The 18,326-nt window shown below is 56.4% G+C and overlaps 1 protein-coding gene across 2 annotated transcripts in view; it reads right to left on the reverse strand.

Annotated features, from left to right (window-relative positions):
* The window catches only part of ABR (ABR activator of RhoGEF and GTPase), a gene marked incomplete at its 5' end in the record, with an annotated part of 101,954 nt that overhangs the window by 44,317 nt on the left and 39,311 nt on the right, over positions 1–18,326 (reverse strand). For both annotated transcript variants that reach the window (XM_081109381.1, XM_081109382.1), the window contains 6 exons: positions 3,788–3,953; positions 5,624–5,745; positions 7,791–7,931; positions 8,494–8,546; positions 13,503–13,563; positions 16,435–16,542. In XM_081109381.1, the coding sequence (XP_080965507.1) occupies positions 3,788–3,953; positions 5,624–5,745; positions 7,791–7,931; positions 8,494–8,546; positions 13,503–13,563; positions 16,435–16,542 (651 nt within the window). The remainder of the gene's footprint in view (positions 1–3,787; positions 3,954–5,623; positions 5,746–7,790; positions 7,932–8,493; positions 8,547–13,502; positions 13,564–16,434; positions 16,543–18,326) is intronic.

The raw sequence follows: 18,326 nt of genomic DNA on the forward strand, positions 1-18,326 counted from the left end.
TGATGAGAATCATTCAATGGCTGCCTCCTGTGTGCCCCCTACTGGGGAATCGAGCCACAACCTGGGCATGTGCCCTGACCAGGAATCGAACCATGACCTCCTGGTTCATGGGTCAACATTCAACCACTGAGCCACACCAGCTGGGCTCATGTATCTCTCACATGTCATTCCCCTGCCCTCATCACGTAGGACCACGTGCCAGATAACTAGGGGCAGCTCCTACAGCCCAGCGCCTCCAACATTATCCACACTGGCCAGTCCTAGGCGGTTTCCTGTCCGGCCTTCCTTCCCCTTGGAAAGCTCAACACAGGCTTTGGGCCACGTTTTTTCACGCTCCTTCTGCCTCCTGACCAAACCTGGTGCTTTCCCACGTGGCCCTGGGGGTGTGGCCTCCCTCATGGGCACTGTAATTAATAAAGATCTTCCTTCCGTCGCATTAGCCTCTTCATTCACCCTATAAATTAAGCCGCAGGTGCCATCAAGGTACGCTGCATCGAAACCTCAGACACCGTTCAGCACAAAGCCCGAATTCCTGGCCTCTGCACGGGGCCTGCCACGGCTGGGTCCCCGCCTCCATGCCCTGCCTGATATCCCACCATGCCCCACCCTGCAGCCTCCACCTCAGCCTCAGGGTGCTAGTCCCTGTTCCCTGGAGAACCATTCCCTCTAGTCGACCCCTTCCCTTTATTAACGACCCTTACGCTTAAGTCTTGCTTTCAGTGCCATCCACAAACTCCACAGTTGAAATTCGTTTCTGCAGCATTTTCTTTTACCCACTAGACTAGCAAAATGGCAGCAAGGCTCCCAGCCAGTGTTGTCACCGTGACTCTCACATGCTGCTGGTGGGAACATAATCGGATGTGACCTGCTCAGAGGTACAACTGGCCATCAAATGCACAAGCCCCTTGCCCCAGACATCGCCCTTGCAGGGAATCTACCAGAGAGAAGAAACAGGAGTGGGGTGATGCTTACTGCAGACTTGCCTGCAAAGAATTAAGAGCCAAAAACACTCTAAATACCCAAATACGTGGTCGTGCAAGCAAGCAACAGAACAGGACGCAGCTGTCAGAAAGGCCGTGACAGGCCCAGAGAGCGCTAAGGTGCACTGTTAGGTGAAACACTTACATGGCAAAACAGCACCTGTACCCTTGTCTCGTTAAAACACACACAGGCGGGCTGTGCGTGCCGCATAAGCACAGAAGACTAGCAGAATGCACCTCAAACTGCTAACAGTGGGGCTGGGTGATGATCAGTTGTATTCTACACGCTCTGGTATTGTGACCTGTCCCTGTAACAAGCCAGGGTTGCCTAAGTTCAAAACATGTTATTAAAAAAGTAAATATTTTGCCCTGGGCGGTGTGGCTCAGTTGGTTGACCATCGTCCCATTCACTGAGAGGTTGCGGGTTCGATTCCCGGTCAGGGCACATGCCCGAGTTGCAGGCTCAATCCCCACCCAGTAGGGGGTATGCAGGAGGCAGCCAATTGATGTTTCTCTCACTCTCTCTAAAAATGAATAAAAACACATTTTTTTAAGTAAATCTGCTTTTTCTGTGACTCAGAGAACGACTTTGTTGTGGCTCGCCACTGACTCCTATCACGTGTGTCGCATGAGGTCATGATGGGCGTATCGGTCTCCTCCTCTGTGAGGAACCCTGGGTGGCGTCTGGCACAGCCCTGCAGCCAGCGGAGCTCAGGCAGCACTGATTGAGCAGAAGGCCACACCTACACACCTGGGGCAGGAGCAAAGGCACAAAGCCTGCTGGCTCCCAGGACCAGGTGAGGAACAGGCCGGCCTGCAGGACGCCCCTGGGTGGGGATGGTGGGCAGTGCTAGACGGGGAAACAGGCTCCAGTGAGGCGGCCGAGCCTGGCCATTCAGAGGGAGGACACGTGTGCTGGTCAGGCTGCTCCCTCTGGATGGATGCACCCCCGTCAGACCCTCAGTCCCAGTGCCCCTGGGGTTTTACTAGGGGCTTCTCCCCTGTTCAAGGAGAGGTGTCTGAGCTGAAAGGATCCTCAGAGGCCATCTGCTCTGTATTCCTCAACAATCCTTCAGGAAGCAACGATTTACGAGGTGTCAAGGACTAGGAACATAACTGAATTAAGAGAGTCTCTTGCTAGAGTTCAAAGCCTATTGAGTGAGGGAAAGCAGTACCTATAAAGCAAAGAGGCAAACATCAGGAACCAGGAAGTCGGGCACCCAACCCAAACTGCAGTGGGTGGCTATCAGGGAAGGCTCCCCGGAGGAGGCGAGGCCCCAGCAGAGCCTGGATGGGTGAGGAAGAGACCAGGCCAACCAAACAAGCCCCTCCAGGCCCCGCCTGCCATTTATGGGCAAGGCTCCTCCTGGGTGCTTTCAAATACATGAATTTAAGGCTGCATTTTCCTGAAAATAGCACTGTGGCTACATCCCACGGGTTCTGACATGTGGTGCACTCATGTTCCTGCAGTTCTAAACAGTTTGCAGTTGCAATTTTGATTTCCTCTGTACCCTGAAAGTTTTAGCTTTCTAGGCTTACCCTTAAATACATTCTAATTGTTGATTTCTAGTTTTACTGCACTGTGGTCTGTGACCATAACTGGTATGCTACCAATTTTTTTATTTTTTATTGACATTTCTGCCCGGCCGGTGTGGCTCAGTAGTTAAGCGTTGACCTATGACAGTGGTCGGCAAACCACGGCTCTTTGGCCCCTTGAGTGTGGCTCTTCCACAAAATACCACATGCGGGTGCGCACGTACAGTGCAATTGAAACTTCGTGGCCCATGCGCAGAAGTTGGTTTTCGGAAGGAGCTAGACGAAACAAGGATACAAGACGAGTGTGGATGGGAGAGTTGGAAGGGGTCGACCTCAGCGAACGTACCTCAATCAGACTGAGGATGTTTTTAGCAAAGGCCAGCTTAGGAGGACCCTAATTAAGTTAATAACAATGTACCTACCTATATAGTTTAGGTTTAAAAATTTTGGCTCTCAAAAGAAATTTCAATCGTTGTGCTGTTGATATTTGGCTCTGCTGACTAATGAGTCTGCCGACCACTGACCTATGAATCCGGAGGTCATGGTTTGATTCTCAGTCAGGGCCCAGGCCTGTGTTGTGGGCTCGATCCCCAGTGTGGGGTGTGTAGGAGGCAGCCAATCCATGATTCTCTCTCATCATAGGTGTTCCTATCTCTCTCTCCCTCTCCCTCCCTTCCTTTCTGAAATCAATAAAAATATATTTTAAAAAGTTAAAATAAAAATAGAGATTTCACTTGCAGCCTAATACATGTTAAGTGTTTGTGAACGTTTCACCTGTGTTTGGCAAGAATCTCAATTCTCTGTCAGGGCGCAAGCTTCTGTGCATTTTTAGACCAAGTGCGTGAACTGATATGCAAGGCCCTTCACTCCTTCCTTTTCGCCTCCTTGGTCTGTCAGTTTCTGAGGCTTCCCAGGTCCTTTCTCTCGTACACGTCCTGCTTTTCCTTAAGGCGGCCTTCTTCTCTTGCTTCCCTTTTCTAGTGTTTGATGTACACTGTTCTCCGGGAAATTTCCCGTAATTAGCCCCACTAAATTCTGAGCGCCGACTCCTCGGCTGCTGGCCTGCATCTGCTCAGTGCTAATCTGCCACCATCAAAGTCTTTCCCTAAGCATTGTGCTTGAGGCCTCCTACTCTTTCATCTTCCCTCCTGATCGGGCTCCCAACCCTTACAACTTCCCCTGCCCGCACCTCTCCTCGCACACCCGGTTCAAAGGGCCCCCAATAAAAACAGCCAACTTCCTGTCCCAGCTCAGACCCAGGCTCTGCTCACCTCCTTCTGGATCTCACTCTTGAGGGCTGAGATCTTCATCTTCATGTCCTCCAGCTCGTGGTCTGGGAAGGGGTGCACGTGGGGGCTGGCCTCCGACTCCTCGGGGGACGGAAACACGAGGTCGGCCAGAGGGATGTACCATTTGCAGTCATATTGCTGGTGTTTCCTGCACACAAGCCGGAGGAAGGCATGAGCCAGAAGGAACTTGGCTCTTTGAGCCTGAACTGCTGGACCCAAAAACCACCGAGAAACGTTTGCCGAGAACTCGTCACAGGCAAAAGCGATCCATTGTCCCCGAGGAGCCCGATCAGGAACCACGCACGGGGAGGAGGGACCCCAAACCTCACACTTAACTATTGCCCGCCCCACACTCCCCCTCCCTGCCAGCCTATCCGTACTTAGCTCACTCTCATTACCCTTTAGGCTAGAGATGGAATACCAATGTTATTCTGAATGCCCACTCTGATCCATAGAGGTCCCAGGGGGTACCGGGTGGAGGATTGTAAAGCCACGTTCAAGCCCAGTGTGCAACAGTGCACTGGCTCACTAGGAATGCCTGCCACGGGCAAAGGGCTGCAGGCATCTGTGCCTTTGCCCAGGATGGCCATCTCTGCTTCAGAGTAATCTCAGGTCTCCTGCCAGGGAGTCATCCCCTTCACTGAAGCTCATGACAACCACTCCTCCTCTCACCTCCCCCAGAGCTGAGGTTTGCACTCTCATCCTGGTCCCTCAGTGTTGCTCACTGTCTAGCCCGTGGACTGACTGTGAGCGAGCGTACTTGGCACACAGTAGGGGAAAGACGGTGGGGTGACCACTGAACAACCTTTTCTGCTCGTGGCGCAGAGGGGACCCATCTCACTAGGTACAGAGATGGAGGGGAGGTGGACACAGGCTTCCAGGCTGGAGTGAGGTTCAAATCCCACCTCCTCCACCCGCCAGTGTGCGACCTTGGGCAGCTTCTGGAACTACCCTAAGTCTTTTCTGTCCGTGAGATGCGGACAATAACACCTACTGTATAGAGTTGTTGAGACGATGAGAAATAATATATTCAAAGCATTTGTCATGACACCTGGCAGGGCAGAACCACTCAACAAAAATGACAGCAGCAGATTTAATGACTATTCACTGACTCGTAGTTAGCAAAAACGTCGAGCTGTCCGATAAAAGAAGAATGCTGAAGTAAATCACGGCATATCCACTCGTAGCATCACGCAGGGAAGTGAGACGATGATTATGAAGATTAGGCAGCCACAGGGAAAATGCTTATGACGTGAAATGGAGAACGCAGAGCCCCAAATTGGGTATTCACTCTGATTACAAGTGTATGAAAAAACATAAGGACATTAAAAAAAAAAAAACCCGAAAGGAAATACAGCAGCAGGAGACTGATGCTTATGTTCGGAGGGGTGATGGGGTTTTTTTGTCTGTAATTTGGTTATATTATCTTTATAATTAAAAACAATTTATTTTTAGAAAAAGGCTATGCAGTAAAATGGAATTAATTAATATGTTTTTAAAAGGAAAAACTATGCAGATTGCCCCAGCTTGCTACAGGGCTTCTACAGGGGGCAGCAGGATGGGTCTAGTTCAGTGATGACACGCGAACTCATTTTGTTGATTTTTCTTTGTTAAATGGCATTTAAATATATAAAATAAATATCAAAAATATAAGTCTTTGTTTTACTATGGTTGCAAAGATCAAAAAATGTCTCTATGTGACACGGCACTAGAGTTAAGTTAGGGTTTTTCAAAATGCTGACGCGCCGAGCTCAAAAGGTTCGCCATCACTGGTCTAGTTCCTCCCCAACTTCGCACCCTGGCCTCACACAGACTCACCCCGCAGACGTCTTCTTTAGCTTGGCGCACAGTAGGACGTCTGTGAAGAGGAAGACGTGCCGCAGCTTCCGGGAGCCCTCCGACACTTCCACCAGGAAGCCGTCCTTCACCAGCTGCCGCGTCTGAGGGAGATGCACACCCGCCCGCCTGCTCAGGGGGGGTCAGCCCAGGGCCCAGCAGGCACTAGGGGCACCATCCAGCTGGGGGGGGGGCCTGCAGGGAGGGGCCACAGTGCCTGGTGGTCACATGGGCATGGCTTGAATCTAGACTCTGCCACTTCCCAGCTGAGATCTCGGGCGAGTCCCCTGACCTCTCTTAATGTCAGTTAAACTGAGGGATGATGATGTCAGCCCATAAGGAAGGAAGCATTAAAACTGGAATTATGCAAAATGGCCCCAGTGCCCAGCATATTCTGTGGATCAACAATGGTAACTGTAGCCCTAGCCGGTTTGACTCAGTGGACAGAGCATCGGCCTGCGGACTGAAGAGTCCTGGGTTCGATTCTGTTCAAGGGCATGCACCTTGGTTTCAGGCTCCTTCCCGGCCCAGGCCCTGGTTGGGGCATGTGCAGGCGGCAACCAATCGATGTTTCTCTCACATCGATATTTCTCTGTGTCTTTCCCTCTCTCCCATTCTTTCTAAAAATCAATGGAAAAATATTCTTGGGTGAGGATTAGAAAACAAAATGAAACCATGGCACCTTTACACTTTTCCGCAGCTCTCAACAGCTCCCACCCAGCTGGACCCGAGCTCCGGTGACCTGGTTCCTCTACCCTGGAGCATGAACACCCCCACCACCGCCCCCACCCCACAACCCTGCCTAAGGAGTCACTCTAGCTTCAGTCCAACTCGACCTGCAGACCCTCTCAGGGCTGCTGATGCTACTACCTCTGAGTCAATTCTTCACCCGCCCCAGATGGATGGGAGGCCTGGCCACCCTCTGTGGGGCTGCAGCCGTGTCCTCGGGAACCTGCGGCCACCTCCCACCTGGGCGCTGATGGTCAAGAGCAGGACTCCCGGTTTCCTCCCTGCCACCCTCAGGAGCACAGAATCCCGGGGCTGTCCCCATCTGTCCCCGCCTTCCGTGGGCTGTACACCACGGGAGCTACCCGTGCTACCACATTAGGTGAGCCTGTGGAAGGACACCCTCGGAACGATCTGACACTGCCAGTGCTGTGAGCCCTCCGCAGAGCTTTCCCTCCCCGGAGTCAAACAAACAAGTGCTGTTCCCGGGTTTGCAAACCAGGGCTGGGAGCTGTGCACCGGGACAGCCCATTAGTCACTCTCTAGATCCTGTCCCTCCCCCCTCCCTCCCCAGGAGACACTGGGGACTCGTAAATGTAACAAAGGAGCATAAACCCAGCCAGCCTGCGCTCCTAAACACCACTTCATTACCTCTCCTGCACCGGAAGGCTGTATGTGGGCCAGGCTGCTGCCCCGTGCCGTACCTGTCTCTGATTCTTCAAATTGCTTCCCTTCACTGCCCTCCCACCCCCGCCACCCTTCTGCCAAGAAGGGCCCCAGGGAACTGGGACTGCTGTGCCACCTCTAGGTGCCCACCTGGGACATCCCAGTAACCTGGCTGCCTCGGCCACCTCTCCCACCAGCTCTTCCTGCTATGGGGCTCCCTCCTTAGTTCCTCCCACCTGCTCGTGCAGGCTGATCAGAGGCAGCTCGGAGCTCCCACTTCCCCCGACTCCCCGAGCTCCCCCCGACTCCCCGAGCTCCCCCCGACTCCCCGAGCTCCCTCAGACTGAGCCACTGCTGTCCAGGGGGCCCCTGAGGACAGCATACTACCCATGAGGGGGCTGCATTCAAGAATGAGATGGGCAGAGCCCACCAAGTCCCTGGCATGGGGACATGCATGGGGCTTGCAGACAGATAATCCCCGCTGAAGAACCCAGCTCTGACACGGTGGCTAAGAGATCTTGTGCCAGACCTGGATAGACTCCCCAGCCTCAGTTTCCCCCTCTGATGCAGTGGAAGATCATGAAGATGAATGAGACACTGGGCCTGAAGCTGTTAGCCCTGGGCCCGAAGGCCTCTCCAGGGCTGGGAATGAGGGGTCAGGCTGGAGGGGCACAGGGCGGCGTGCCCGAGCGTCAGGAGAGCAGGGGTGGGTGACCTGGCCTGCTGGGTGAGAGGCTGTGCTGGGTCCTGAGCTCACCTCCCCTTTGGGGGTTGTGACAGCAGTCCGGCGGGGGTCGATGTCCTCGTTGATGCTGGACAGGAAGTTCTGGGAGATGCGGAGGGCGTCCTGCAGCAGTGGGTAGTCTGGGTGGTCCACTGGTGTGTGTTTCAGCAGGTCCTGGAGAGGGTTGGGGTGGTGAGTTGAGAGGAGTTCTGGGGCTTAATTAGAAGACAGTGGGGAGCACTCAATTCTCACTAGAAGAGTTCCGAGGGGGGCACGCAGGGACCCACACTCTAGTCTGGTCAGACCTGCAAAATCTGAACTAAAATTAGGGGCAGCAGCAGGGGTGAAGGCAGTGGTGCATCTTTATTTTGCTGAAGTCGTTATTCTTCGCCCTGGGGTGTGGGGGAGCCAGGCGGAGCCTCATCTCACCCAGCAGCCGGGACACCCATCTGACCACCCACAGCTGCTCCCGGGACACCGAGACCATCAGCCAAGGGGTGGGGCGGCAGGAAGTGCCTGCCTCCTAGGGTGCATCTGGCCAAATGCCAAGCTGAGTAGCCCCGTTACATGTAGGCCCTGGCCCGGTTGACATGGTTTCCACGGGCCAGGCAGCAAGCAGGGGTCCAGGGACCCTCCGCCCTGTTTCCCAAATGGGCTGTTGTCAGCACCTCCCACCCTGGGCTCGGTCTCCCATGGGTCCTGACCGGTCCCTGGCCGTGCAGGGGCTGACACTCACGTGCAGGACCAGGGTGCTCCTGGTGACGCGGTCGATGGGCTTGTAGAGCAGAGCTGTCGGGGAGGGCAGGGAGGAGACAGGACAGAGGGAATCAGGAGCAGCTTGAGGCCTCGGGAACCAGTCTCACTCCCCGACCCGCGTCCCTCCCCTGCACGGACGCCCACCCACACAGGCGGGTTCCGCGGCAGCCTGCCGCTCCACTCTCACCCCAGGCAGGCCAGGCCGCACGGCAGGCGGACACACAGCCCTGGCAGCCGGGGCCCCTCCCGCCGCATGTCATTTCTTCCAGGACCGTCTCTAGACCTGCCCTGGCCTGACCGGGCTCAGAGCGGATGCAGGTGCTCGCTCCCCTGTACGCCCTTCCCGGATCGCACAACTGTGTCCAGCCTTGCCCTCCAGAGCTCCAGCACACTCGGGGTCACACCTGGGACCCCGGAATGTGGGAAGGAGACACGCTGCTCCTCCAGGGAGGGCAGCTCCCCCCGGCCCGATCACTCTCAGACTCCTCTGGCCCACGGCCCGGCACCGCCAGCTGGAAATGGCAGGCTCCCTCTGACCCACAGTCAGCCTCCTCTCCATGGGGAGACCCATCTCCACGCACTCAAACCCCCAGACGAAACAGGCCAGGCTGAGGGAGGCGGGCCAGCTCCCCACAGAGAAGGTCTGCAAGCGGCCAGTGGCAGCTGAGGGGGCAGAGATGTCCTGAAGGAATGCCAGTGGGGCCTCTGGGAGCTCCGAAGAGACGGAAAAACGCAAGCTCAGCAGGGCCCCGCTTCGCCACACCCTTGGCGACCAGGACACCGAGTGAGGGTGGCTGCGATTCAGCAGAGACAGGTGGAGCGGCAGCTGGCCGACCAGTGCTTCCCAACGGGGCTGCCTGCTGCTCGAGCAGCTGTGCCGGCCTCTCCCACACGGGGGTCGGCCTCAGGCCTGCACCTGGAGGCCTCTGGCCATGGGGTCGTGACCTCTGTCCTCCGGCCATGGGAGCGATGAGGCAGGATGCCGGTCTGGAGAGGAGGACCCTAGACTGGGTGCCCCATAGGCTGTGACAGGTCTCAGAGCTGACGCTCAGCCCTCAAACCACCAGAGTCCCCCAAAGCCCAGGATGGAAACGGCCTGTGCGTGGCTAAGCAGACGCTTGGGGAACAGTCTGCCGTGTGGAGAGGACGGGCTCAGTGGTGGGCCACGGGCCTTATCTGCAGTCTTTGCTTGGCTGCCCATTCGAATCGCTGGGGAGCTCTTAAAGGACACGGCTGCCAGCCTCCCTCTCCTCACGGCAGCAACTAAAGCCCAAACTCTGCCGGCTGGAACCTGGGGGCCGGCATTTTTTAAATCCTCACCCGAGGATATGTTTTTATTGATTTTAGAAAGAGAGGAAAGGAAAGGAAGGGAGGAAGGGAGGGAGGGAAGAAAGGAGAGAGGGAGAGAGGGGGAAAGAAAGGAAGGGAGGGAGGGAGGGAGGGAGGGAGGGAGAGAGAGAGAGAGAGAGAGAGAGAGAGAGAGAGAGAGAGAGAGAGAGACATTGATCAGCTGCTGTTCTGAACAGGGAATGAACCCACAACCTGGGTATGTGCCCTGACCGGGAATCGAACCGGTCACCTTTCGGTGTACAGGACAATGCTCCAACCAACGGAGCCACACCAGCCAGGGCTCAGTATTTTTAAAAAGCGCCTTTGCTAATCCCGATAGAGGAATGACTGAAAGCCACTACTTTATGCCACACATACTTCCCATGACTCATTTGTAGCCCTTTCTTCATTTAGCAACGTCTAGAACCCCTCCCATGGGCGATGGGAGCCAGGAGGGACAGGACAGGCTTGGGGTATCCCGGGACAGTGGGGGGAGAGCCCCATCATCAGCCCAGGGGGGACCCAGTCCTGAGGCTGTTTAGGGAACCCACCTGCGGCTTACCTCATCCTGGGGGGAAATCACACCCTGAGCGCCCCAGAGACCCCAGAGAAAGTGCGAGTTCAGCGGACACCTGCCCGGGCGGGCCTGGCGGTCGCTCAGGGAAAGCTGATAGTGCGGTGTCAGCTCCCTCGGCCCCTCGGTCGGGTCCCGGGAGGTAGAGGTTTCTGACTAAGCTCAGAGGTCTGCACAAATGGTGGGGTGGATTTCACGGGGGTTATTAATATGCCTGTGGTCACCTCACAAGTCCACCTGGTGGGGGTGTGGAGGGAAGGGCAGCTGGCGGAAGCGAGGGGAGAGGGACGTGCAGGGAGAAGGCCCGGGTGACACAGCCACATATGGGAGGAACCAGGGGAGGGAGAGCAGCCTGATATCCATGCTTCCCCGGCTCCCCTATGCCTGCTTCCCCTGAGGACACAGGGCACGGAGCCCACCTTTCCCCCTTCGCTGTCCCGCCACCTTCCTGCCCCTGCTTCTCCCGCTCTCCCCGCTCCTCGCCATGCGGTCCTGTTCCCAGAATAGACACAGTTCACGTTGCAACACCTGCCTCTCCCCCTCCTCCAGGAAGCCTTCCCTGACAAGGGCTTTTGCAAACAAAACCCACAGTGTCTAAAAGTCAGACCACTGCCACGAGCAAGCTGGCTCCCGCTAGCCTGCTGGGTACTTGGCTCTGCGTCCGATGGCACTGTCTTCTATGCATGCTTTCCTTGGATTAAAAAGGGAAGGAATTATCGCCAGCCCCATCGCACAGATGAGGAAACTTCTCCAAGGCACAGGGAAGTAAGATAACTTGCTCTTGGAAAGCTGCACCCGGAAGGAACGGGTAAGCTGGCCTCTCTTGTTGCCAAGGTGAGCCCCCTCCTTAGGGGCCTGGGCCACGCATGACTTCCCTTCACACCCCCCGCCCCCCACAAAATCTGGCACAGAGCCCTGAAGAGCTCAGCAAATAACCCCAAAGGCAGACATCGCCGCCGGAGGGAGCCCCAAGTTGCACAGTCTCCATGGGACCCCCAGAGCCAGCCTCCCCGGGAGGGGCCGAGAAGATTCTGAACAGTGTGCTCAGCAAGGGCGCATTCACTCCTCACTCCCCACGGTGACAACGCTGACTTCAAAGGCAGCATCGCAGGGGCCGGAGGAACCCTGAAGTGCAGGTCCCAGGCCTGGGTCACTAAGACGAAGCTTCCTTTTGGGGAGGAAAGAGGAAGCCAAGGGCTGACCCCTCCTTTGCAGGGAGGCAGAGCTGAGATCTGACCAACTCCTAGGCCAGATCAAAAGCGCATTTCCCTCTGATCTTCAAACAGGCTAGTTCAAGTCCACGCTCCGCTCAACCCCGCCTGACCGAATCCGAGCTAAGGGGCCGGAGCACAGGGCAGCTTCTGCCCAGTGCCCAGACTCCCCGAGGAAGCTGCCCAGGGTTGCCTCCATCATGAGCAGTCCTGGACACAGGCCCCGGGAGAAGGCTAGGCACAGAGGTCTCTGGGAAAGAGCCAGGACGCCCCATCGTCTCTCCTCCAGCGAACGGTACCTATACCCCGCCCCCTTCAGCCTTTGACAAGGAGCTCCAGGTTACCACGGAGATGTGAAAGCAAAGTGACTGGGAAGGGTGCAGAGACAAAACGCCTGGTGGGAGGGAAGAGAGGGCCACGCCAACAGCGCGCCCAGCGGTAACACTGGACCCCCGGGCCCCTGCCAAAGGCAGCCTGGGTCAGACCAAAGGCGACTCTTGCCTCCGAGAACAAGACCCAGCTTCCGCCACCTGCTTGCCTAACCCCACTTCAGCCTCCTTAGAGCCGGAGCCTGGCTGACAGCATGTGCCTGTCCCAGGGCGCCCTGGTTGAAAAAAAAAAAAAAAATAGCAAAGAGGATACGTACTCCGATCCCTTCCATTGTAAGGTGGGTGAGCGACCTTCACAAAGCACTCGGCTGCCACGCCCCCTGCCCGCCAGCATCCCCTGCCACTAAGGGCCAAGGCCTCAGCCCCAGGTCTCCCGTGGCCAGAAACCCTCTCCCTCCCTGCCCCCGCCCCCCCCCCCCCCCCCCCCCCGTTCTGAGGGGAGAGACCATCTCCTCTTGGAGCATGTGCGCTCTGAGCACACAATACCCTGGCCGCTCAGCCTCCTCTCCTCTCCTCTCCCTGGAAACAAAGAAACTCCCAACTTCTCACTCTCCCAGGGGCTGGCACCCTCCCCGTCCAGGGCACTGCGGTCCAGGCCATCTGTCATTCTCCGACCGGCCCCGAGGACCCTCTCCAGCCCAGGTTGCCACACCCGCGGGTACAGTCTTGTCACTTTCTGTCCTTAACAGCCTCTCCAGGAAGTTGCACACAGCCTCTCAAGCTAAGCCACCAATTCCTCGCAGATCTTGGGGGTGTGGGTGGGGGATGGGGGGGTGTACCTGGACCTTCTAGCCTGGCCCCTCCATTTCTAAACCATCCCTGCCCAGAGTGGCCCCCAGACTTCAATTTCAGGCTGGAAGCTGGCCAGAATGGGGATCCAGCCACTTGCGTCCCCTCCCTTCCCTGCTGCTCCCCAAACCTTGACGGCCACATTGAAGCCCACTCCAGCCAGCCCCCCGAGGTGGGAGACACAGCACCTCCCCATGAGAGGGGGCCTGGGTTACCATAGGTGCAGTTACAGCAGAAGCGGATGATGAGGAGAATTTCCATGGCAGCCTCTGTCCCCACGGCGGGAGCCTGTGGCCATCGCTTCCCAGCTCCCATCAGCAGCCCAGCCACTCAGCCACCGTGCACGCTGCTGCTGCACAGCCTCCGGAATCAAGCAGCCGCTTCAGAGTGCTCCTCTAGCAAGGGGGAGGGGAGGAGAGGGGAGGGGAGGAGAGGGGAGGGGAGGACAGGGGAGGGGAGGGAAGGGGAGGGAGAGGAGCACGCGGGAGGAGGGGCGGAGGGGAGCTAGCTGTCGCTGGCTTCCTAAGGAGGAGCACGTTTGTAGCTGGCTGGCTGCCGGGGACAGAGGCTGATTCCTTGTGCGCGCGCTCACACACGCTCACACACGCACGTGCACACGCTCACACAAGCAGGGCACCGTCGTCCACAAAGCCAGACAAAGGACGGCGACCGTTAACCAGCCAGCCCCCCCACGCACCTTCCATAGTGACCGATGTGTGGCTGTCCTTGGAGTCCTTGGGGCCTTTCACTTTGAGTTCCTGCCAAACAGAGGAGAGAAATCACTGCTGGCCCATCAGGAGCCTGCCCGCCCGCTGTGAGCACGGCGTGAGAAGGCTCCGACACCCAGGGGTACAAGACACCCAGGGGTACAAAGCGTAGGAGAGACAGAGACCAACAGGCGAGAGCCTCCCTCTGCCTGGCTGTCACCTGGACACCCTGTGCACACCCACGGTCCCCGGGGGCCTCGTGGAGGCAGCAGCAGGGTGTGGGCAAGGGGGGGCTCTAGGTAACAGACTGGATTTCCATAATGGTGCTCCTCAGGCCTGTCCCCAAGCCCCTCCCCTGAACTTCCAGAGAATGAGCGGTGGCAGGAGCAGGGCCCCGCCCCCACCCAGCCCACACTTAGGGGTGCACACATCAGCCCAGGGCACACGGGGTTTGTGTGGACAAGGGGCATGAGCAGCTCTTGGGAGAACGAGTGAGGGGTCCCACACATCTGCACAGATCAGGGGGACACCGGCGTGGTGCACCGGGGCCAAGAGGCTGAGTCCCCCAGGGCAGTCCGAGCTCCATCTTACCCTTATGGGGGGAGACTCACCCCGCCCCCAGCCCCACCCGACACTCCCCACCCTCTGGAGCCTGTGCTAGGCCTTAGAGAGGAAACTGCAAGGAAGGAGGAGCCAACACCCCTGGGTCCTCTGCAAAGTGACGGGTGGTGAGGGCTGGAGACTCCCCGGCAGCTTATCTGCGCCAAACCTCTTTATCTGCCCTTAGAGAGGCCCAGCTCCAGCCCTGGCTAACGGGCCAGTGTGGCCTGTAACTGGAGCCGTAATGCAATCCCCACTTCCAGGGCTGAGTGCACAGAGGGGGGGGCCTCCAATGGGGGGGGTGAGGTGAGGCCAAGGTCAGGCACGGGGTGATACTGCCCGCTCTGCCTGGGGGAGGAGATGCCCAGGCAGAAGGGAGAAGGGGGTACTCCGCTCCTCAAGGCGGTCTCTGGCTGGAGTCTGGATTCCCAGCTTTAGGAATTTTCCTCGGGCCCCCACTCCAGGGCAGCCCAGAGGTATGACGTCACTCGCTGCCGTGGAGAGAGGAGGGCCTGATTGCAGTAATACAGTGGCAGCGCCAGTGTCAGCGTGGGCCAGGGTGAGAAGCCACCGGCAGCGGGCCACGGGCCTGGCTCTGCCCTTGGGGCCAGCAGGCTTCGAGAGGGCCTTGGGGGTGAGCACAGGGCTTCTGCTGACCACAGAGGATGGGCAGTCAACCCAGGCTAAGAGGAGGCCCCCTGTGGGCCATATAGGGCTCAGGCACCCAGGTACCCATGGCAGGCCTCTCTGAATGGAGGCGGGGGGGGGGGGGGGGGTTCAGTTTGTTCCCAGGAAGGAAGAACTGGGAGCTGTGAGGGGAAGCACCGTGTCTCCAGCCTCGTGACCCAGTACAGAGGGACCTCCCTAGGCCTCGCTGCGTCTTCTGAGGCTCAGGGTGACTCACCTGACCCCTGGGTTTGGGAGGAGAAACTGCCCCCGGGAGCTGGGTGCAACAAGCCCAAGGTGGCCACCGATCCACGCGCCCATGTTTCCAATCCGGCTTTTACTGGTGACCAATTTCCCATTTTCACCTCCCACCGTCTGACTCTTGTGCTGCCTCTAGGTCAGTTTCAAACTTGTAACCCATAACTCCAGACGTTTCATGAACTATGCTGCACCTCACCCATGTTCCTGGCATCAGAGCCGAGACGAGAAAGCAAAGGGTCCCCAGGGGGCTGGGAGGCAGGGCCTCCAAAACTGCAGACGGAGCTCCCCATCCCTGGGACCCGAGCTCCGTGCTTGGCCTGTGAGGCCAGCAGCTTGGGGCTGTCACTGACATCTTTCTGGCTAAAAGGGTGAGCTGAGCTGTGCTCCCGAAGGCTCCGAGAGCCACCCTGCCACTTCCTGGAGAGACAGAAATGGCGATGGCGGACAATGCCACATCTTTGCCCCGCGGAGGCGGAGGAGCGTGGAGGGGAGGCTGAGCTGCAGCAGCAGGCACAGGCGTATGTCCAGCTACAGCAAGCTTGTTTCAAACATGTGGCCCGCCGCCGGGAGCTCGACATGCTTGAGCTAGAGGATCTGCAATGACTTCTCCACCGACGTGGCCCCGTCCTCTCTGTGTGTGGGGTTGCAAGGATCTGAAAAGACCACCTGGCCCAGGCTTCCTCCAATCCTCCTGACACAAAAATCACCCGGGAAGCTTATTAAAAAGAGACTCGTGGGCCCCACCCCAAACCTTCTGATTTGAATTTCCCGGGAAGGTGCCTGTGTCCCTGTGGTTTTTACCAAGCAAGTCTGGCATGAGGTGGAGGAATCCCGACACCTCGTTCTATAGAAACAAGGCAGGGAAGGGACTTGCTCAAGGTCACTGCTGTGTGGGAAATACTGCCTTTTTCCTTTTCCTAGTTTTTTGCCTCCTCTGTTCTAACACAGAAAAACCTACAACAGAATGACAAAAAAATCAAACAAATTGGTGTTCTTACATGAAGAGGGTAAATGTCAAGTGCAAGAAAGCAAATGTCAGGCTAAGTGGGACCCATCAGGGGAACCGTTCCCCTAGCCCCGTGGTTGGCAAACTGCGGCTCGCGAGCCACATGCGGCTCTTTGGCCCCTTGAGTGTGGCTCTTCCTAAGCCTTAGGAGGACCCTAATTAAGTTCATAACAATGTACCTACCTATATAGTTTAAGTTTAAAAAAATTTGGCTCTCAAAAGAAATTTCAATCGTTGCACTGTTGATATTTGGCTCTGTTGACTAATGAGTTTGCCGACCACTGGCCTAGCCTAACCGGAAAGCAGGAAAGGAGAGGCCCAAAGGCTGGAAGGCCCTGAGCAGCCCCAAGGCCCTGAGTCAGGGGGTGGCCGTGCAGGGAGCTGCCCACCTCGGAGATCTTCTGGAACTGGTTGTTGGACTGGCTGCACTTCTCCGCGGTCTCCAGAGCGACTTTGTAGTTATCCACAAACGCTTTGTACACGCCAAGCTGGCTGGCCTGCGGGGGAGAGAGAGGAGGGAGAGAGGAGGGCAGGAGTGGGGTGGGGAGAGAGGATTAATGAATGGATGAGAGCTTAACCAGAGCACCTGGAGCTCCCTCAGCGCTCAAACTTCTAACTCGGCTCCAAGGGGCTGGCTGGGGACAGAGGGGGAAGGCGGGATGCATATACTCCAGTATCCCTCTGAACTTGACAGTTTCCATGGAAACTAGCTCAGCCAATAAGGTTAACAAGGGGGTGCTGGGGATTAGGGGGAGCAGCATAGGGTCTTTGTTGGCACGCTCGAAATCCAATTCATCGGCAGCATTTGGCTTTATTTAGCATCATCAAGGTCTCTCGGGGTTTGAAGCCCCTTGATGCCTCCCGCCTCTTTCACATCCTGGAATTAGCGGGAGCAGGGAGAGGCAGGGGAGGAGTGGGGTGGGGTGGGCACGTGTGGGTGTGGCCTGCTCAGGGTTCCGCTCCCCATGCTAAGAGTGAGGGACTGCATTTAAAGGCACAGTCCCCACTTCCCTCAGCCTCTAGGTCCCTGTCCCGTTGCCCTCAGCCTCTGAGGAGCCAGGGGCCCTGCCTCCCTACACACGTGCACGTGTGTCACACTGAACCTAACGCAGAGCTTTGCATGACTCGTGACCACACAGAGCCTCCCCTCCTCTGGGAGGCAGAACAGATGCCACCATCCCTTTCTGCAAAAGGGGAAACCGAGGCACCGCCACTCAATCCCTCAAATATTTACGGAAAGCGTTCTCTGTGCTGTGCGTGTGCACTTCCTCTTAAGGGAGCAAAGGGTGGACACGAGAGTTAAAACTACAATAAAATACCATTTTACACCCATCCATCTGGCCAAAATTTAAACATTTAATGGTATCAAGGGTTGGCAAGAATGTGGGGAAATAGGAGCTTTTACAGACTGCTTGTGGGGTGTAAATCAGCACCAGGCAAGGGTCCTAATGCATCTTCCCGTCCCTTCTCCCACGAGAAGGATAAAGGCTGGGTGCCCAGGCTGGAACCCAGCCCTTCTATCCCACTGCCTACGGGAGTAGCAGCACTGATAAGTTTCAAAACAAATGCTGACTGAATTGCACAATATAGAAATTATTTAAAAAGTACGTGCCATGCCATAAAAAGATACAGATATGTAGTAAAAACACAAACTGTAGCCCAGAAGGCTACCCATCAAGTGCCTGCCAGCAGCTGCTCTAGGTGGAAGGGAAGGACAAGAGGAAAGGGGAAGGGAGACTGCCTGCATCTTCATCTGTAATGCTTTTTTACTTTTTTGCTCTATTTTTTTACTTAAGAAGTTCTGCCATAGCCCCGGCGGGTGGCTCAGTTGTTGGAACATTGTCCCATACACCAAAGGATTGTGGGTTCAATTTCTGGTCAGGGCACGTATGGGAGACAACTGAACAATGTTTCTCTCACATCAATGTTTCTCTCTCTCTCTCTCCCCATTCCTCTCTCTCTAAAAGTTAATTTAAAAAAATATATCCTCCAGTGAGGATTTAAAAAAAAAAAAAGAAGTTCTGCCATATACCTCCAGAGCTTAACACCTGTTAATTCTGGTAGGGGAGCATACAGTTGTTAGCTACATTATTCTCCAGGCTTTCTGGTTTAAATTTTTTTCGGTGATATAGCAAGCAGGCTCCGCTTCTGTGAGGCTTCCTCAGGGCTCCCACCCAAGTGCTGGGGAAAGTGCCTGCCTCTAAGCCCTACCCGGGACTACTCTGTTTTTTGGGGTTTTTTTTTGCAGAATCCGTGCGCTCCTCAAGGACCCAAAGAGGTG

This window comes from Myotis nattereri, assembly GCF_964212035.1.
Source record: "Myotis nattereri genome assembly, chromosome: 16".
NCBI lineage: Eukaryota > Metazoa > Chordata > Mammalia > Chiroptera > Vespertilionidae > Myotis > Myotis nattereri.